The 20,172-nt window shown below is 37.3% G+C and overlaps 1 protein-coding gene across 3 annotated transcripts in view; it reads left to right on the plus strand.

The window, feature by feature from the left end:
- The window catches only part of ERC2 (ELKS/RAB6-interacting/CAST family member 2), a 975,821-nt gene that overhangs the window by 314,212 nt on the left and 641,437 nt on the right, over positions 1-20,172 (plus strand). For all 3 annotated transcript variants that reach the window (XM_054482044.1, XM_054482045.1, XM_054482046.2), the window contains 2 exons: positions 9,001-9,156; positions 19,812-19,979. In XM_054482044.1, coding sequence (XP_054338019.1) covers positions 9,001-9,156; positions 19,812-19,979 — 324 coding nt within the window. The remainder of the gene's footprint in view (positions 1-9,000; positions 9,157-19,811; positions 19,980-20,172) is intronic.

The following is a 20,172-nucleotide window of genomic DNA, read 5'->3' on the forward strand; positions in this document are numbered from 1 at the left end:
GGAATGTTTGCTTTAGTGTGTGTCACAGGCACATGGAAATGATTTTTAATCGGCCAGTGCTCCCTTCCATGCACTAGGGATGTAGAAAGCTCTTGACATTAACTGAAGCAGTTTTCTTTGCAGGACCAATACTCAGATGAGAGGCACAAGTACAGCTACATTGGTTGCTAAAATATTGCAACACTTCTACAGCTACCCCAAACCCTCAGAGTACCCTTCACCCAACTCCAGCCCTTACCTAGAGGTCCCCAAATTCAGTGACTAAAGAGTTAATCCTTGGCCCTGCAGGGACTTCCCAGACCTGGTTCCAGTGCTTCAGGAGGTGTCTGTCTTGTGGGGATCTGAGTCTGTCCCATACTGGCTGTTGAGTGACTCGGGAATCACTCCTGACTCCATGGGATTTAAAACACTGGGGTTCAGTTTCCAATTATGGTAACACAACTCCGATAAAACTGCCCTCATGTCACCAATGCCATCTTAACTTTTTTCTTAGTCTTTAGGCTCTTCAAACCTTTGACTCCTCTTCCTTTTTAAAACTATTCAGTCATTTTCTAGGACTTTTCCATGATTTCCATGATGTTTGCCCCTCTTTCTTTTGGTGATTCTTCTACCCTTTTCTCTATCCTTGATTCTCAACCATGTCTGAGAATTCTTTCACCACTAAGTGATGGTTTTGTCGTCTCCACAGTTTTCAGATTCCATTTTGGCGTCTGGTTTTATTACTAACTGCCCAAAGACTATCTTGTTGCCTTCTTATTTACCAGTTTATGACTCCCTTTCAGAGCCTAGTACAAATTCCTAGCTTGATTCTGAAGACTGATTATCATTCTGCAGCACCTTCCTTTCATTTCCAACTCCTCAGCAGCTAAACATGATCTATATTATTTGAACAATTCTGTCTTCTACTCTTCCTTGATACATACATGCTCTGTATTCATTCTCTTTTTCTTTAAACTTACATTTATTAAATATTATATCCTGGGCACCACGCTGAGTGCTCTTGATTTTGTATGTATTATTACTTCTAGCTGGAAAGAATTTCATCTTCTCTGTGATAATATTATTTTTATTCATCTCCAAACCCCACGTTAGGCTCCTGTGCTTTCTGGAGATTTCTTGACTCTGCTATGGCAATCTTACCCATTCCTGACTTCTCTATATATAGACTTATAGAATATTACATATTTTGGCATTACCTTTCACACTGTCACTTGTGCATTATATTTTTTCTGTTATAAGTAACAGAAAACTTATTCTCATATTTGGTGTTCTGGAGAGTGGATGGTTCAAATGTAGCTATATATAGCTGTTCAAATGATGTTATAAGGGCCCAATCATTCAGATAGGTTCTCAATACATGATATCAAAGAAGGCCACATCCAGTCATGGGGTTATTTTCTTTTTTTTTTTCATTTTCCTTACTCAGAAAAGAAGAGAGAGATCTTTTCTCCTCTGGATTAATGTTAGTTCCCTAAAAGAACTCTGATTGGCCTTCCTAGAGTTAAAAGTTTACCCCTGAATCAATCATTGTGTTCAGAAGACCCATGGTACCTGTCTCTGGGCAGGGCCACACAATTTAAAACTCTATTAAAACCATGGGGATGTTGGGAAGATGCAGTTCCCAAAAGGAAAGGAAGCTGGTCAGACCAAAAAAGTAATAGATATGTGCGACAGCTGGAAACAGGAGGGACGCTAACATTTATTGAGCACTACTGTGTTTTAGCTGTTATTCTGGAAACCTCCAAGTAGCCACTCATTTAATTCTTGTAGCAATCTTAGGTTATAGGATTAGCAAGGTTAGGAACATGCTCAGAAAGTTTAACAGGATGAAATAAAAATGGAAGCTGTCTTCTAATTGTGTAAGTAACAACTGGGGAATTAGTAGGGACTTACTACCTTGTTTTTGGCTTATGATAATAATGACAACTTTTCACCCTCTTGGGGTAGGCTCTGTGATAGACACTTTGTATTCATTGTACCTCACTTGTAATTTTCTTAACCTACTCATGAGCATGGTCTTATTGTAAAAGCCTGAACTAGGATTTGCATCCAGGTTTGTGACTCCGTAAAGATCAGATGTTTTACCTTCAAGTGTGGTCTGTCTGGATTACTTTAGATTTAGCTCTTTTTCTTAGAGCTGAGTCCATTAACAACAAGAACAAATTAATATATGGAGATCATAACTTCAAAGGTCACACAGTGTCCAGCAAGAACCACTAGAGACACATCTGCTTATGAGTCCTTAGTAATATGCACAGAGACAGGATGACAGGAAGGATGTGTTCCAAGGGCATGGGTTTCATGAAGAATGAGTCAGAAGCAGGCAAATAACACCAGGAAAAGAAACATCAAAGCACCCTAATTGCTTTTCATTTGATCTAGTCCAACCTTTTCTGTGCTTGTACATTTTGCCATAAAGAATTAGATACCATCTAATTCTCAAGTCATCTTCTAATCTAGGTCATCACCTTTTATAGTTTGATAAGGCCCAAGAAGACGAGTTTTTGATTTTTTTGGTATTCATTCTTTTTACTAATATGTCTTAGGCCTAAGTCAACTTCTTTCTGGAGTGTCTAACTTGGGCTCATATAACCACGGTCATCCCACACAGTAAATCCTTCCAAAGGCAGGGCCTTACTCAGATAGCCTAAGATCCAGGGCTGCTCAGTTGTGTTTGCAGCTATGACTAGATGATTTTTTAAAGTTAGGCTGTTAAGAGCCTCTGTGGTATCCAGTAATAACAGTTTCAAATTTTATTCTAAATAATGTGTAATATAATTATGTAGGGACGTTTCCTGAACATTAGATCACATCTTTTAAAAACCAAATTGGCCCTAAGTTTGTTGATCAGTGTCCGTAGACCAATATGTGATCACAGTGAATTCAATGCTCTGTAAAAACTGCTTATGTCTTCTTTCTTGGCCTGATATTAAAATGAAACCAGTAATTCTCACGGTATTTAAAAGGAAAGCACATTGTGACACTCAGCAATAATATAATTGTTACTTTTTGTGACTAAATGATATTGCTTCTTTTTGATGTTCCACCCACTCACCATTTCAGTATTTACAGTTCCTGGAGAGGGATTGAAATCTGTTTCTTGCTGTTTAAGGGGAACATAATGTTTGACAAACACAAAAAGAGTAATAATGGCATCCTGACTAGCAAAGATACTCCAGAAAATTTACTCCCAGGGTTGCTGTACACTTAATGTTAAGTTGGATGGCTCTTGAAACTAGATTCATGTTTTTCTAAATGTATTTGGAAAATAGAGTTACCCTAGTGTCTTCTGCATTGGTCAGTCTTGTCCCTTGTGTCTTCTGGACATGTACAGTCATTTAGAACACCCGAATCACCTGAGGATCTTGTTAAAATATGGATTTGGATTCAATAGTTCTGAGTTGGGGCCTGAGATTTTGCATGTGGAAAAAGCTCCCAGGTGATGTCAGTGCCGCTGATCTGTGACCACACTTTGAGTAGCATGGATCCAGGCTGTCCTTCATGTTAGAGAGGGAAGGATGCCCATGGATCTTGTTGAGATCTACCTGGTATCTTACACACCTGGCAAAGTGACTGGTTCCCAATAGGTGCCTTCTGTATTTGTTGAATTAATGAATGAATGGGAGAACTCCTTGTCTAAGTTTACTATTAATCTATAGCATACATGTTCTAGAGAAATCTAGAGATAGATTTAAAAAAAGAAAGAGAGAGAAAAGGAAGAAATAAACTTATTTCAATCTTCCCATCCCACTTTCATCCTCATTTCTATAACTATAGTCGTCATGGGCTAGTGCTAGTAGTTAAGGCTGGCTTCAACATTAGCACGGTGGGCCTAGTGGGTAAATGGCTTCTGGGGTTCAATTCCAGTGTTTTATTTATTAGTTGCCTATCAAATACCTATTTTGCATTTTTTGAGATGGTAGATGTAAAATAATCTTGGGTATGAATCTTTAAGTAGAAGCTATGATCTGCAATTTATGCATCAAATTTTTATAAGTATTATTTTTTGAATGTGTAGAAAGAAATGATTGAAAAGAGATACTCAATTGAGATCTTTTTTCCTAACTGAAGGAAGCATTGTTTAGATGTTTATTTTTTCCCTGAAAATTTTTTTCTACATCTTTACAATCCATAACCAAAATATAAAGACAAAACAATTTCATGGTTGCTCTATCTCAAGACTATTTGAAAAATATTGCCTGAGATGTGAGGTGCTAAGTTCTAGGAGTATGGGGGTCCACGTCTGTTCTTTCACTGATGTCGTCTTAAGTGCTGGGCTTAGAATAGGAGCTCAGTAAACCACTTTTGAGTGACAGAAGCTGACAGGCTGATCTAGATATTTAGTGCCACCCCCCCCTTCATTTTAAATTGGGGGTGATTGTGGCAAGTTTTCCCTTGAAGAATCCAAATTATTGTTTTGACTCTTCAATTTAGTAATATTACCCAGAGCTTAATGTGATCATTACAGGCCTAAATTTTTTTTTCAGGAATTGACTTCTAGAGGCGGTAATACTGTGATAAATAAAATTAAATAGAATATTTTGCTTCAGGACTTTCAGGAGCCATTCATGTTAATGCTCATTGAAAATTCCTAACAAGCATTTCTCAAACATACTTGACCCTGCAACCCCCTTTTCATGGAGCATTTGGGTTCTGTGAACTTTGGGAAAACTACTCTATATTGTATTTCACTTTCCCCATCTCTAAGGAAGGCCCACAATTATCTGCTTCTAGAGCTTGTTTATTTGTGAAATATAATCAAGATATGTGTTTGAAAATCACTACATATATTGTTTTAAAATATCAGTCATAAATAACTCGTAAAAATGTTCAGATGAAGAAAGCTCTTTGGCAATTAGGACGTAAAATGTTGCTTTACTTTCTGAAACTCCACTTTTCTGGAAGTTACAACATATGTCTTCATTTATGTATTTTTTTTCTCTATTCCAGATTAGCGCGTCGAGTTTCTGAGCCATGTGCATTTAGTATCTCAACATCCATATGTCACATTCAGCCATATCAGGACTTGATATGGACTTCCATAGTCCTCCTTACATAGATTAGGTTTTAGTCATGTATCTTAGTGTTAGCGATTTTTAAAAAAGAAAATGATAAAATTCCTTCCCTCTAAATTCTTTGGACTGATGCAGTTGAGAAGCGGTAGACATGCCAGCCATTTTGCTTGCTTTTTATTTTCATGCTTATATTCCCTCAGTCCTTCTCTGGTTTGGCATTTTGAATATCTCCTTGGGCACAACCCAAAACCGTCTGATATATCTGTATTTTTTGTATCAGTTTTCCTTTGAATCCTAATGATATTCTCCTACCTACTTTTCTCTGTGCTCATGATGTGAGATATGAGCTCTGTTGCCCTTGAAATTGACTTTTTATATAAGAACAGAAATATAGGCTGGGCACAGTGGTTCACACTTTTAATCCCAGCACTTTGGGAGGCTGAGGTGGGTGGATCACTTGAGGTCAGGAGTTCGAAACTAGCCTGGCCAACATGGTGAAACCCCATCACTACTAAAAATACAAAAATTAGTTGTACATGATGGTGCAGGCTGGTAATCCCAGCTACTCGGGAGGCTGAGGCATGAAAATTGCTTGAACCTGAGAGGCGGAGGTTGCAGTGAGCTGAGATCACACCACTGCACTCTAGCTTGGGCAACAGAGCCAGAGAAGAAAAAAGTTTCTGAGAAGAAAGAAGAGTGTTGCTTAATTTGAGAAAACTAATAAAAGTAAAAACATTTTCAAAATGTTTCACCATTTGGTGAAATTTTAACTTAAGATGTCAAAAAGGTTTGCTGTGTTAAGAAACTTTCTATCTCAACCCAGTTCTGATCTTTCTTTAGCAGTATGTAATTCTTGAGTCCAGTGAAAAGTTCCATCTAAGCCATTTAGAAGTTGTCAGTTGTAGTCCTTGCTCACTAAAGCCTCAGGAGTTTACTGAGAGGAAAACTGAGGCTTGTGAGGAAGCAGAGTCGTCTCCTCTTGCCTCCATGATTGGGCATTGGAATTCCACCAAGTGTTACGAAAAAATTAAGGTCTAAGATGTGAAGACATCAAAGTGTATTGTGCCACACAGACATACTCACCTACACATATATTTATATAGGTATATATATATGTATACATACATATACATTTTATGGTCACTTAGATTTGAGTTGAAAATCCTAGGAAATTTTATATAGGAAGAGCTGGGATATTAGCCCTTACCTTCACACTTACTTTACAGTTCAGTTCTTATAAAGATTGTACTTATCTATTTGTAAATGCTTAAATATTGCACTTGGGTATTTGTAAATCTCATCAACAGCCAATTTGTATCTCAATAGAGAGAAAAAATCTATATCATATTGATTAGAGTTTTAATTGAAATAACTTTTTGTATGTTTTAAGGTGAAAATATAATCTTAAGGCTTTCATAGGAATGAATACAAATGTTAATAGTGGGTATATATGAGTGGCGGAATTATGAATAATCATAATTATCTATATAGGTTTTCAATTTTTGTTTAATGAGTCTTTCTTGATTTTATAGCCTGAAACGTGTTGATTCAAAATGACTCTTATTTATTTGGAAAGTCTCTTATGAAGTTCTAGAAGTTCTTTTTCCATAGCACTTCCATTATTGCCTTTTTTTTTTTTTTGAGACATTATTGCCTTTCTTTTTTTTTTTTTGAGACGGAGTTTCACTTTTGTTGCCCAGGCTGGAGTGCAGTGGCGCGATCTCGGCTCACCTCCAACTCTGCCTCCTGGGTTCGAGCAATTCTTCTGATTCAGCATCCTGAGTGGTTGAGATTACAGCCATGCGCATCCACCCCCGGCTAATTTTGTATTTTTAGTAGAGACGGGGTTTCTCCATGTTGGTTGGTCAGGCTGGTCTCGATCTCCCTACCTCAGGTGATCCACTCACCTCGGCCTCCCAAAGTACTGGGATTACAGGTGTGAGCCACCATGCCCGGCCGCCTTTCTTTTTATCTGTGGAGTTCTCATAGCTCTATAGACTGGGTGACTTCAATAATGGAGATTTGTTTTTCTTACAGTTCTGGAGGCTAGAAGGCCGAGATTAGGGTGCCAGCATGATAAGGTTCTGGTGAGGGCTCTCTTCCTGGCTTATAGATAGCTGCCTTCTCCCCGTGTCCTTTCTTGGTAGAGAGAGGGAGAGTGAGCAGCTTCCTGGTGTCTCTTCTTATAAGGGCTCTAATCCCATTCTGAGGGCCCTACTCTCCTAGCCTCATCTAATCCTAATTACCCACCAAAGGCCCCATCTCCAAATACCATCATGTTGAGGGTTAGAACTTCAACATATATATTTCTGGGGAACTCAACATTCAGTCCATAACACTTTTCAAAATTTAAACTGGTAGTATACAGTATTTCCAGAAATGGCATCTAAATAGAAAAATACTGGAAGAATATACATGAAAACATTAATGGTAGTTATTTCTAGACAGTAGGATGAGAGGTTTTCTCCATTTTCTATGAATTCAAAGTATATTGCTTTTACACTGAAAAAATACAATAGGTTTTATTTTTAAAGGCAAATGAAATACTACAGAATGTTCCATTTCCTAATAATCTTGGAATTTTCAAAATCTTTTTATTTCATCTTCTTGAAGTTTTTCTGAGAATTAATAAAAGTGTCTACGGAACTTAGAGCACTCAGTTCTTGGTACATAATAGAGTTGCATAAATTTACTGCTCCTCCTTTTCCTCCTTTTAACATGATGACAATGTTAATGATAATAACAATGATAATTACTATATTGCCATAGGAGATATACCATTGGGCATAGATTATAGGGAAATAAAGTAGACAATAGCCACAAAATCAGGACAGACACGTTTGTTGCAAGGTTTTTAAAAATGAGTTACTTATAAATAGAATAACCTATTCATTGTCTTTACTTTTGGAATTCTTAGTCTTTTTGATTCTGAGAAAATGAATTGGTTAAAAAAGTTGGTAGATTGTTCTGTATTAGCATTCAGTTACAAATTTAATATGAGCTCCTTAACTCTGTGCAATAAAATGGCAGGCAGATGTGACACTGAGAAAACTTGAAGTCAGTTTTCAATGTGTCAAACTTTCATTTCAAAGACCGATTGAAGCCTAATACTTACTGTTGTGGAAAAATTTTTTGTCATTTTTTTTTTGTTTTCGTTACCCTATAAGAGCTCTCTCTTCTCTATTTTCTAATGCATTGTTTCTAATGCTCTATCTTGTGTATAGAGTCTGTCATTGGTAACTTTTTCCCAATTAATTCCACATCTGAGTGTAATATTTCTAGTTGTTGGCTCCATAAATCAATAGGTTGAAATGCCCTGCAAGGTAGTCATGTTTTTTGTCACGTAGGGACCTGACTGCTCGCCAAATAAATTATGACATTGTGATGTATTATTTCCAATCACTATAAATTTTCAATATTTAGTGTATCAGTCATACCAAGTCAAGATTCAGTTATTTAGTTTCACTTACATCTGTATTTTAGCTGGGAATCCTTTTTCCCATTAATAGATTTGAATTTCTTTCTCTCTCAGAGTCAAATTCCAAACATGCCTCATAAAACCAGCCATAAAATATACACATAAACTAACTGTTTTTGTGTTTATAAGTGGATTCAAAAATATACACAGGTAAACTATATCCCAGATTAAAATCTGTCCACTTAAATGGTGTTCTGTTTTGTTTTTTAACACTTAGATTACTTTTATCACTGTTGCTTTGGTAATTGGATTCCCAGATATTAGACAAACATATCTAGATAATTCTCTGTATTGTATTGACACATGGTCTTGATTGGGAGCTTAAACTATCATCTCACAAATGATCCTCAGCTGTGAAAAAAATAAATTGTCCTAAATTCGGGGCTATCTATACCATGGTTAATATGTAACAGCACTACCAAAATTACTTTCTTAAATTCTGTTTTGATGGTCTTAAAAATAATTTTTATTCTTTATTTTTATTTTTCTTTTCTTCTTTACCAACAGGACACAAAAATCGCTTCATTGGAACGAAACATAAGGGATCTTGAGGATGAGATCCAGATGTTAAAAGCCAATGGTGTGCTGAACACTGAGGACCGCGAAGAAGAGATCAAACAAATTGAGGTTTACAAAAGTCACTCCAAGTTTATGAAGACCAAGGTACGGTCCAGGGTTATAAACTTTTATGTTCTTAATGTGACTAGAAAGTTACAGTTTACATACGTGCTTTTTCCAAATACCCCATATAATATGCTTTATGTGATATTATTTAATATATGGACAACAAAGGAGAATGCGGAAGATTTTTAGTTCAGACATATAGATTCCAAAAAGCAACCAGGGAAAACCTTTGGTGGAATTTCTCCTTACTGAGAGGTTCAGGCTTCAATTAGGAGTTCCTTTGGTATTCCTCTTCCTTGGGAATTAACATATTTATAGTCCACTCTCTTCCAAATTTCCACCATCACGTAAGTTTGCTATTTTTTTGAAGTTGCTATCATTGTCAAATTTCTTGCCTCTCCTAGAATGTGATTGTCTCAAAATATTTGTGATTACAAGCCAATTTAACTCATTTAAATGTTATTAGGTTGGGAGGCTGAGGCAGGCTGATCAGCTGAGGTCAGGAGTTCGAGACCAGCCTGGCTAATGTGGTGAAACCCTGTCTCTACAAAAAAACACAAAAATTAGCCAGGCATGGTGACATGCACCTGTAATCCCAGCTACTCAGGAGGCTGAGTCAGGAGAATCACTTGAACCTGGGAGGTAGAGGTTGCAGTGAGCCAAGATGGTACCACTGCACTCCAGCCTGGGCGACACAGCAAGACTACATCTCAAAAAAAAAAGGTATTAAGCTATTTTGGTTTTAGCATAGTGTTTAAGACATAAATAGTTTTGAGTCCCAATGCTGCCCTTTAGTTAAATTATTCAACTTCCCTAAGCCTCAGTTTCTTTATCCATGAAATAGGGATAAGAAAAATACCTACATCATTGGGTTGGTCTGATGATTCCAGGAGATTATTCATTTAAAGCCCTTAGTCCCTTGTCTGATTAAGTATCCATCGAATGGCAGGCATTGTTGTTGACAGTAGTATTGATGTTATTACTGTTATCTATTGCCGTGGAATCTTTATAAAATATTTTACAGTAACCTGCTCTATTAGTTTATATTGTTATTGTCAGTTTTAAAGATTTTGGATTGTATTTTTTCAAAAATAAATTTGGTGCTTTAAATGGACCAAGCACCTGAATATTTATTATTTTTACATATGCATAATTATTAAATTTATGAATAGCTCAAATAGGTCTTTTGAGACTGTGAGATGCTTTTATCTGTTCCTCTGTTTAAATCATTTTGCTTCTGAAAATAATTACACCAATTAAAAAATTTTTTTTTCTTTTTTCTTTTTCTACCACTTGCTCTTAAATATGCCTGTTCTCTTGTTCTAGGTTTTAATCTTGTTTGTTGCTTTATGAAATGCAGCAGAGTTAGAGTAATGCAGACCTCTGTGAGAAAGCAGTGGGAGAGGAGAGAAAAATGTTTAAATGATTTTCATCGGTTGTGAAATATGTGCATACTCCTTGCTGAGTTTGCAAATTATAGGGAGGAAATTATATTTATCTAGCGTTTACTTCATCACAACGTGTGTGTGTGTGTGTGTGTGTGTGTGTGTGTGTGTGTGTATGCATGCATGTATACACAAGGAAAAAACACAAAACTATTCATACTTCTGTCAACTTTCCATCTCTAACTAGATGTTGAGATTGTGCTGAAAACGTGGATCAAGGAGTGGAGATATGAGGGGACTGTCCAGTGGATTTGAATGTAACCAGGGACTGCCTCAAAATTTAGGATAAGTTTCCCTGCTCAGTCCTTCCTCTGGTTTCTTTCTTGCAGTCCCTCCCTCTCAGAGAGTTAAGCCGAGGTTCGGCAAGCACAGTACTAGAGTGACCTGAAGACAGTGCCCAAATCGTTCTGGGAATGAAGACCAGAGGCACAGATATGAGTGAACTCAAGAAGTTTGGGGGAAATTATTGTTTTGGCTTAAACTTTTCCCCTGACTCTGTTATTCCACAATGGGAGATTGTTCAAGCCACTTCTACAGCTGAAAATGTCATGAAATTTGCAAACTCTGCCCCTCATCATGGACTCTGTCCAGGTGAATAAAACATTTATATGATCTTCAGCAAGTCATGACCTTTATTAGCCCACGTTTGTCTGAGAGACCATCAATTCTTGAGTTAGATTTAACTTTTAATGGCTAGTTACTTTTAATGGTTCCAGAAGTGGTCAGGTCAGAAGAATGTTTGAGAAAAGTAGTGGAGTGAGGCGGAAAGAGTGCAGGCTGAAGATGAAAGCAGACTCCAGCAAGTCTCCAGCCTGCCTTTGCCAGCTGCATAGGGAGTGGCTTGAGGAGTGACCAAAGTCACTTGACCACCCTTTCTTATATAAAATAGGGGCGACAGCACCAACCTTACAGGATGGTTCAGATGGACTAAATAAGATTAAAATGAAATAGTGTGGTTAAAGTACCTGGCCCAAAAATCTAGCTTATAATGATGAACATTGTTATTGAAGAAGTATAACCAAATAATAATCATAACAATAAGTGTTATATTTAACTTGACTAATGGGAAAAGTGGATTTCTAGGAAATACAAATAAAATGAATTCTTATGTCATGTGGATACCTCTTTTACTGTTAAAAATTAGCTAAAAAGTACTAGTAAGGGTCAGTTTTTAATATTTTCTCCATTGAAAGAATATTCTTATTGGATTGAACTATAACATTTATTGCTATTGTTTCCTATCATTAATTACTTACTTTTCTTAATTCCCTTAATTGGTTTTTTTTGTTTCCTTGTTTTGAGACAGGATCTCACTCTGTCACCCAGGCTGGGGTGCAGTGGTGCGATCTCGGCTCACTGCAGCCTCCACCTCCCAGGTTCAACCAATTATCTCACCCCAGCGTCCTGAGTAGCTGGGATTACAGGTGCGCACCACCATGCCAGCTATTTTTTGTATTTTTTTGGTAGAGATGGGGTTTCACCATGTTGGTCAGGCTGGTCTCAAACTCCTGATCTCAAGTGATCTGCCTGCCTCAGCCTCCCAAAGTGCTGGGATTACAGATGTGAGCCACCACACCCAGCCCAATTCTACTTTGAGTGATGAGTGTGATTACTCATTTAAGCCTGGGAATACTGCTTGCATTACTTATTAAAATGAATAAATTATGTAGATTGGAGGGAAATAAAGTATTTTAAATAGGCACATGGAAGGGTGTGCACTTCCATTTTGATCCAGAGCAGGTAGTTGGAATTGGTAGGGTCTCTTGAAAGTTCTTTGATTAAATTAAGTATCAGTGAATGCCTGAATTGCTTTTACAAACATGACATCTTAGAAAAACCATGATATAACATTTTTGGAAAGGTAGAAGGTGGGTTGCAAAACTCAGCTGGTGCAAAGGCAGGAATAGAAAACATAGTTAGCTGGGGTAGAAATCCTGGCATCTTGCAAGTCCTTTGGCACATGGACATTGTCTCTGAGAACTGAGCCTCTGGGAGATCTCAGATGTGTAACTTTCGTCTGTTGGAAACTCCAATTCCTACCCCAACACTGAAGGGTTAGAGGAATCAAACTGTGAGAGCTGAATCTCGGAGGCCACAGAAAGCATGAAATACTTTCAAGAGCTCTATTTAGCCTCAGAGAATGGAACATACCAAATACATAATTGTTTTTCTGGTAGGGAAAGAATAATGGCATTTCCTTTCTGTACGAAGCTTTGTTCCTAGTCTAACACATTTTTCATCTACTCATTCCAGTATTTCTATATTAGCTGCTCCCTCTGTTTCCAGTGTTTGCCAAAGATGCCGATCTGCTGTCTTAGATCTCCTCCTTTATTCTGAATTTGTAACACATTTTCTTATAAACCTCTGATAGATTACAAACCTCCTAACCCAAACTGCATGATAGTAAGCATATCACTTTCTAGACATAAAGGCCATATCTGCAGTGAAAAAGAAGCTGTTTTCGTTGGCAGAGTGTTTTTTTCAGGGTGTAGTTTGTGTCACAGACGTAAGTGGGGGAAGAATTTTCAGACGGGATGAAGTGTGCCTGATGTCCACATGGACTTCATATAAAGCATGTGAAGTAATTCCGATTGGCTTTTCTTCTGGCCGTCACAGAGACAGACCTTCCCTGGCCTCAGTTCTCATGTATGTTCGATTGCATCACTTTCCATTTTTATGGAATTTATGGCTGTAAAAGAAGCAAAAGGCATATTTTTATGGGAGAATATGATTTTTTTTTACCCTGTAACTATGTTCCCCTTAGAAAAGCTTTTCTCTGTTGCTGTCTACATAAATATTTATTTAAAATTTACCTTATGGCAGCAATATCTGAAAGCTGTTTAGAGCCACTGCCTATTTAATATTTATAGGCTGAAATAGTTTTATCATTATCAATCTATTTTTATTGACTAAAGGAGGTGTATGTAGACGCTGCCATGCCCTTCCTCCTGACTAAACCCTATTGTCTATATCCAGTTGATTTCCTTTTCATTTCCCTCTCAATACCCCAAACCCCACACTAGCTTTCTACTGTGGTATTTGTGGAAGTTAGCACAAATTGGTTTTTTCACTATAGACATCATCTTTGCTTAGGTGTGTAGAGTTGAAAGTTTTTGAGTGTTAATTTCAGATGAATCAGTTTCGTATGTGGAATCAACTATAAACTGTGCTGTCAGCTACAACTGGATATAATTTGGAGCCATACCCCCCTGAGAAGAGTGTTGATCATAACAGATTTTAATATCTTTTATCATTTTAGATAATCCTAATTCTGATTTTCCCTGTTTTTATTTATACTATATTCTTGATATGTATGAGAGAGAACGTCTTACTTTTGTTCCACATAAAAACGACCACACACTCATGATTCATTAAATTATAAAGAAATAATGTGTTTCAGAAACTGCACATATCTGAGCAGTGCTCACTTGCTCACATATACCTGAGGCACATTGATAAGCAGTCATGATTCTTTCCCAGTGAATATTTAAGCATACTTAGGATCCTTCTCAAGACAATTTTTTTGTTTAGCCAATACCAATCCTTTAGATTTGGCTAGCAAGATGAAGCTTATTTGTTCCCTGACATAGTCTGACTTCTTGCAAATGGGATTTCCATTCATATCAACCTTTCTACTAAGTTGTGCAACCTGAACCCTTCTGAACATGGGAGTCTCACTCCTGTTCATGCTCAGCCGGTATTGTCAGTAGCTTGTTATTGTTTATGTCAGTTTTCTTGCTGAAAACAACAAAAAATACTGAATGAAATATATTTTTAAACATATATTTTAAAATGTACTTATGAGCTCTTGAGTAAGAAAGAACCTCAAGAGTCAAAGCTAAGTGATAGCAGGAAGCCTGTGTGATAAGTAGAGCATGGGTTGTGTATTAGTCTGTTCTCATGCTGCTAATAAAGACATACCCAGGACTAGGTAATTTATAAAGGAAAGAGATTTAATGAACTCACAGTTCCACATGGCTGGGGAGGCCTCACCATCATGGTGGAAGGCAAATGAGGAGCAAAGTCATGTCTTACATGGCAGCAGGCAAGAGAGTGTATGCAAGGGAACTGCCCTTTATGAAACCATCAGATCTCATGAGACTTATTCACTATCATGAGAATAGCATGGGAAAGACTGGCCCCACCCCCATGGTTCAATTACCTCCTGCTGGGTCCCTCCCATGACATGTGGGAATTATGGGAGCTACAATTCAAGATGAGATTTGGGTGGGGACACAGCCAATCCATATCAGGTTATTTATTCTTGTTAGCAATTTTCAGATGGATGAACTTGAGCTCTGGTTTTCATAGCCACAAGGACACTGAAGAAAAGAGACAAGTCTGGGCCTACTTAAGATGAGGGATAGTAGGAACCCTATTACCACCATCACATGAAGCTGGGATATCAGACAGCTATACTGCTAGTGCAGAGGCAAACTAAAAATAACCTTACCCTATTCCCCCTCCTCACACTTAGACCAGGGGACTCCAGGGAAGATTTTCTGTTTTAAAGCTTTGAGCCAAGTAAAAGATGAAAAAATTTGTTATCAGAATCCATAAACACAGCTGGCTCTTACATGGATGTGCTGTGCAAGATGATCTAAAAACTTCAGGTAGAGAATGTAGCTGAAAGCAGCTACATTCTTGGTTGGTAGTGTCCCCAGGTATTGTCAGAGGCAAATTCTCTAAAGGACCACATAGGCCTTAAAGTATTTTTTCAGATAAAGTTCCAAAAAAAAAAAAAACTAGTATACAGTACCAAAAAAAGGAGAAAAATCACAAAATCTGCAAGAAAACAGGCCACCATAAGTGATAGCTAGTAGAAAGAATAAATAGCAGAATCAGAAAGCAAAGACTTCAAAAGTTGGAATTATAAGAAAAAGACTATGAAATATTAATGTGTGTTTAATATGTTTAAATAAATAAGAGATTGAAAAATGAATAAAGAACAAGAGACTATAAGAAACCAAGCAAATTTAAAGATAGCCAAATCAAGACTTGTAGTCTGAAGGATTATCTTAGGAATGAAACAAGGCTGAAAATTAGTATGATAAGCATCCAACTTAAAAAATTAGGAAAAATAATAGAATAAGCCCAAAGAAAGTAGAAGGAAGGAAATATTTAAAAGCAGCAGACATGAATGAAACAGAAAATAAAAGTGTAATTGCATAATCAATATAGCCAAAATTGGTTCCTTGATTAGAATACTTAACTTGACATGCATCTACTAAGATTCATCAGGAAAAAGAGTGGTTAAAGCTAAAATAAAACTTAAAAAAAGAGAGGTTAATAATGTAGAATATTAGAAATGAAAAGGAAGACATAATCATAAATACTATTGATATAAAGATAAGTGGGTTTTGTAGACATTTCCTGCAAATAAGTGTGAAAATTTAGATGAAACAAAAAATTCTCTGGGGAAAAAAATGTATGAACACTGACTCAACTAATTAGAAACATGAATATTCCTATAACCATTAAAAGTGGATTAGTAAGTAATGTTCTTTGGAAAAAGAAAATAACAGCTGTGAATGGTTTTGCTGGTGATTTCTAATGAACATTAGTGTAAAAAAAATTCCAATTTCACAGAAACCATTTCCAGACACATTAAAGGAAGGAACACTTCCTACTTCATTTGGAAGCCTATATTAATATTAAAACCTGACAACGACAGCATAGGATAGGAAAATTATAAACCAATCCCAGTCATAAACATAAATAAAAGATCCTTACAAAATATTAGCAAGCTGAATCCAGTAACATATAAAAAATATGTAATGACTGAGTGGAGTTTTTCATAGTAATGCCAGGGGAGATTAATGTTAAAAATTTCATTAATGCAATTCATTACAATAACATATGAAAGTTGAAAAATGGCGATAAACCATGAGATACAGAAAAAAAATGTTTGGTAATGTTAAACATTCACTAATGATTAAAAAATACTTTTGGCATTGTTGTAATAATGCGAAGCCTAATAAAATGTCTATAAAAAAAAATGCAGACACAAAATATAATGATGAAACATTGAAATTCTTCCCTTTGAGGCCTGAAACAAGACAAAGGGGCCACCATGACCACCAGGCCTCCCTGTCTTTCTGCATGGCCTGTCCGTATGTCTGGTATGGTCTTCTTCACACCATGGTGGTCACAGGGTGGTTGAGCTTCTAGAACATGGTGGCTGGCTTCCAGTGGGTAGAAGCAGAAGCTGCCAGTCTCCCTGTAGGCTAGCACTACAACGGGTATACTGATTATTTTGCTGCATTCGGTTGGCAGAAGGAAGTCACAGTCCAGCCCAGGTTCGAGAAGAGGGTAAATAAACTTCAGCTCTAGTTGTGAGGAACAACATTTGTGTACAAGTAGAAAGGAATGAAGGAATTGGTAGATGATGTCTCTGCAGATCATCTACCTGCACAACGCATATCAAATTGGCAAAAGTGTAAAAGACCGGTGACATAAGTTATTGGTAAAGAGGTGGAGTGATTGGCATACTCGCAAGGTGCTTGTGATCATGTAAATAAATAGAACTGTTTTGGAAAACATTTTTTTGTTTTTGTTTTTTGAGTGGAGCCTCCCTCTGTCACCCAGGCTGGAGGGCAGTGGTGTGATCTCGGCTCACTGCAACCTCTGCCTCTCGGGTTCAAGTGGTTCTCCTGCCTCAGCCTCCCAAGTAGCTGGGAATATAGGCGCCTGCCGCCACGCCTGGCTAATTTTTGTATTTTTAGTGGAGACAGGGTTTCACCATATTGGCCAGGCTGGTCTCGAACTCCTGACCTTGTGATCCGCCTGCCTTGGCCTCCCAAAGTGCTGGGATTACAGGTGTGAGCCATATATTTTTGTTTTATCCAGTGAAATTGAAGCTGAATATGCTATGCGGATCAGCAATTTAAATCTTAGATAGACATTCGAGAATATTATTGCTATGTGAACTAGGTTATATGTATAAGCATGTTCAGAATAGCATTGTCTATAGTAGCAAAAAACCTAAGAACAAACCCAAATTTCTGTCAACAGCAGAGTGGGCAGATAAATTGTGGTGAAGTCTTACAATGGAATACTCTACTTCAGTGAAAATGAATGAACTCTATGTACAACATTGTGATTTAATCTCCAGGATATAAGATTGAGTAGGAAAAAAAGCAAAGTAGGAAAAAAAATTGTAGCCCGAATAAAGTTTAAAAACATGCAAAACCAAATAATATATATTTATGGATGCAAACATATATGATCAGCCTAAAAGACAAGCAAAGAAATAATAAACACAAAATTTGGGGTGGTAATTATTTCCAAATGGGGAGAGGAGATAGAAATGGGATAGGACGTAATGCCACATATTTACAACCATCTGATCTTTGACAAACCTGACAAAAACAAGAAATGGGTAAATGATTCCCTATTTAATAAATGGTGCTGGGAAAACTGGCTAGCCATATGTAGAAAGCTGAAACTGGATCCCTTCCTTACATCTTATATAAAAATTAATTCAAGATGGATTAAAGACTTACACGTTAGACCCAAAACCATAAAAACCCTAGAAGAAAACCTAGGCAATACCATTTAGGACATAAGCATGGGCAAGGACTTCATGTCTAAAACACCAAAAGCAATGGCAACAAAAGCCAAAATTGACAAATGGAATCTAATTAAACTAAAGAGCTTCTGCACAGCAAAAGAAACTACCTTCAGAATGAACAGGCAACCTACAGAATGGGAGAAAATATTTGCAATCTACTCATCTGACAAACGGCTAATATCCAGAATCTCCAAAGAACTCAAACAAATTTACAAGAAAAAAACAGACAACCCCATCAAAAAGTGGGCGAAGGATATGAACAGACACTTCTCAAAAGAAGACATTTATGCAGCCAAAAGACACATGAAAAAATGCTCATCATCACTGGCCATCAGAGAAATGCAAATCAAAACCACAATGAGATACCATCTCACACCAGTTAGAATGGCGATCATTAAAAAGTCAGGAAACAACAGCTGCTGGAGAGGATGTGGAGAAATAGGAACACTTTTACACTGTTGGTGGGACTGTAAACTAGTTCAACCCTTGTGGAAGTCAGTGTGGCGATTCCTCAGGGATCTAGAACTAGAAATACCATTTGACCCAGCCATCCTATTACTGGGTGTATACCCAAAGGACTATAAATCATGCTGCTATAAAGACACATGCACACATATGTTTATTGTGGCACTGTTCACAATAGCAAAGACTTGGAACCAACCCAAATGTCCAACAATGATAGACTGGATTAAGAAAATGTGGCACATATACACCATGGAATACTATGCAGCCATAAAAAATGATGAGTTCATGTCCTTTGTAGGGACATGGATGAAGCTGGAAACCGTCACTCTCAGCAAACTATCACAAGGACAAAAAACCAAACACCACATGTTCTCACTCATAGGTGGGAATTGAACAATGAGAACACATGGACACAGGAAGGGGAACATCATACACCAGGGCCTGTTGTGGGGTGAGGGGAGGGGGGAGGGATAGCGTTAGGAGATATACCTAATGTAAATAACGAGTTAATGGGTGCAGCACACCAACATGACATATGTATACATATGTAACTAACCTGCACGTTGTGCACATGTACCCTAAAACTTAAAGTATAATAAAAAAAAAAAAAGAAATGGGATAACATGGGTAATTCTAGTGATCTTTTTTGGTGAATTGAATGATGGATTTTTTGGGTCATTTTTCCTCATACCTTAGGTATATTTTATTTTCTTTTTATATCTTCTCAATATTTAATGTAAGCAAAAAGAAGATCCCCAATGCTTACTTGTTTTTTAGGATTCTTTTGTCAAATGATGCCCTTGAATGATTATTTGCACTGTGGAGTTAATGCCTTGGTTTAATTACCCATGTTAGATCCTTGTTGACTCTCCTCAGGACCATGGTGGCAATATACTTGGTGGTTTCACAGATGAGTAGGTTTGGCTGGGAAGGCTTCATTCTGTTGTGAAATTTGGTCCACAGTGGGATGGAGGGCAGTCTGCTGACCTTTCCATTCCTGTTTCCTATACTCTCAGTGACCTTTACAGATTTTCCTCCAGAACTCAAAGACTGTGTGATTCCCAAGGCCATCTTTTTAAAGCAAATTCATGGCCTGCCTTGTTGGATTATTGATCACTGGCTGCTGAAATGGAAGGAAATCAGTAGTTGTCCAATGTAAAGTGTAGGGGCAGCAATTTCTAATTTCTTGCAATTTTATTGTTGTTTTGCAGATTGATCAGCTGAAGCAGGAACTTTCAAAGAAAGAGTCGGAACTTCTTGCCTTACAAACAAAGCTTGAAACCCTCAGCAATCAAAATTCAGATTGCAAGCAACACATTGAAGTGCTCAAAGAGTCACTTACTGCCAAAGAACAGAGGGCTGCCATCCTTCAGACTGAGGTAAGGCACTGTCTTAGGATTCTAGACAGCAGAGACATTGAATTGATAGAAATTGCCCTACCTGAACAACTTTCCTCCGAAGACCCTTTATCCTAACCCTTGGGGCCAGATGTATTTTGAAATTCATATTTGTTGGGCTTTCAGAAAGGCGAGATGCATTGTATAGATTGTGTAACACTGCAAGTGAAGTTGT

The sequence above is a fragment of the Pongo pygmaeus genome, chromosome 2 (genome assembly GCF_028885625.2).
Source record: "Pongo pygmaeus isolate AG05252 chromosome 2, NHGRI_mPonPyg2-v2.0_pri, whole genome shotgun sequence".
NCBI classification, from domain to species: Eukaryota; Metazoa; Chordata; class Mammalia; order Primates; family Hominidae; genus Pongo; species Pongo pygmaeus.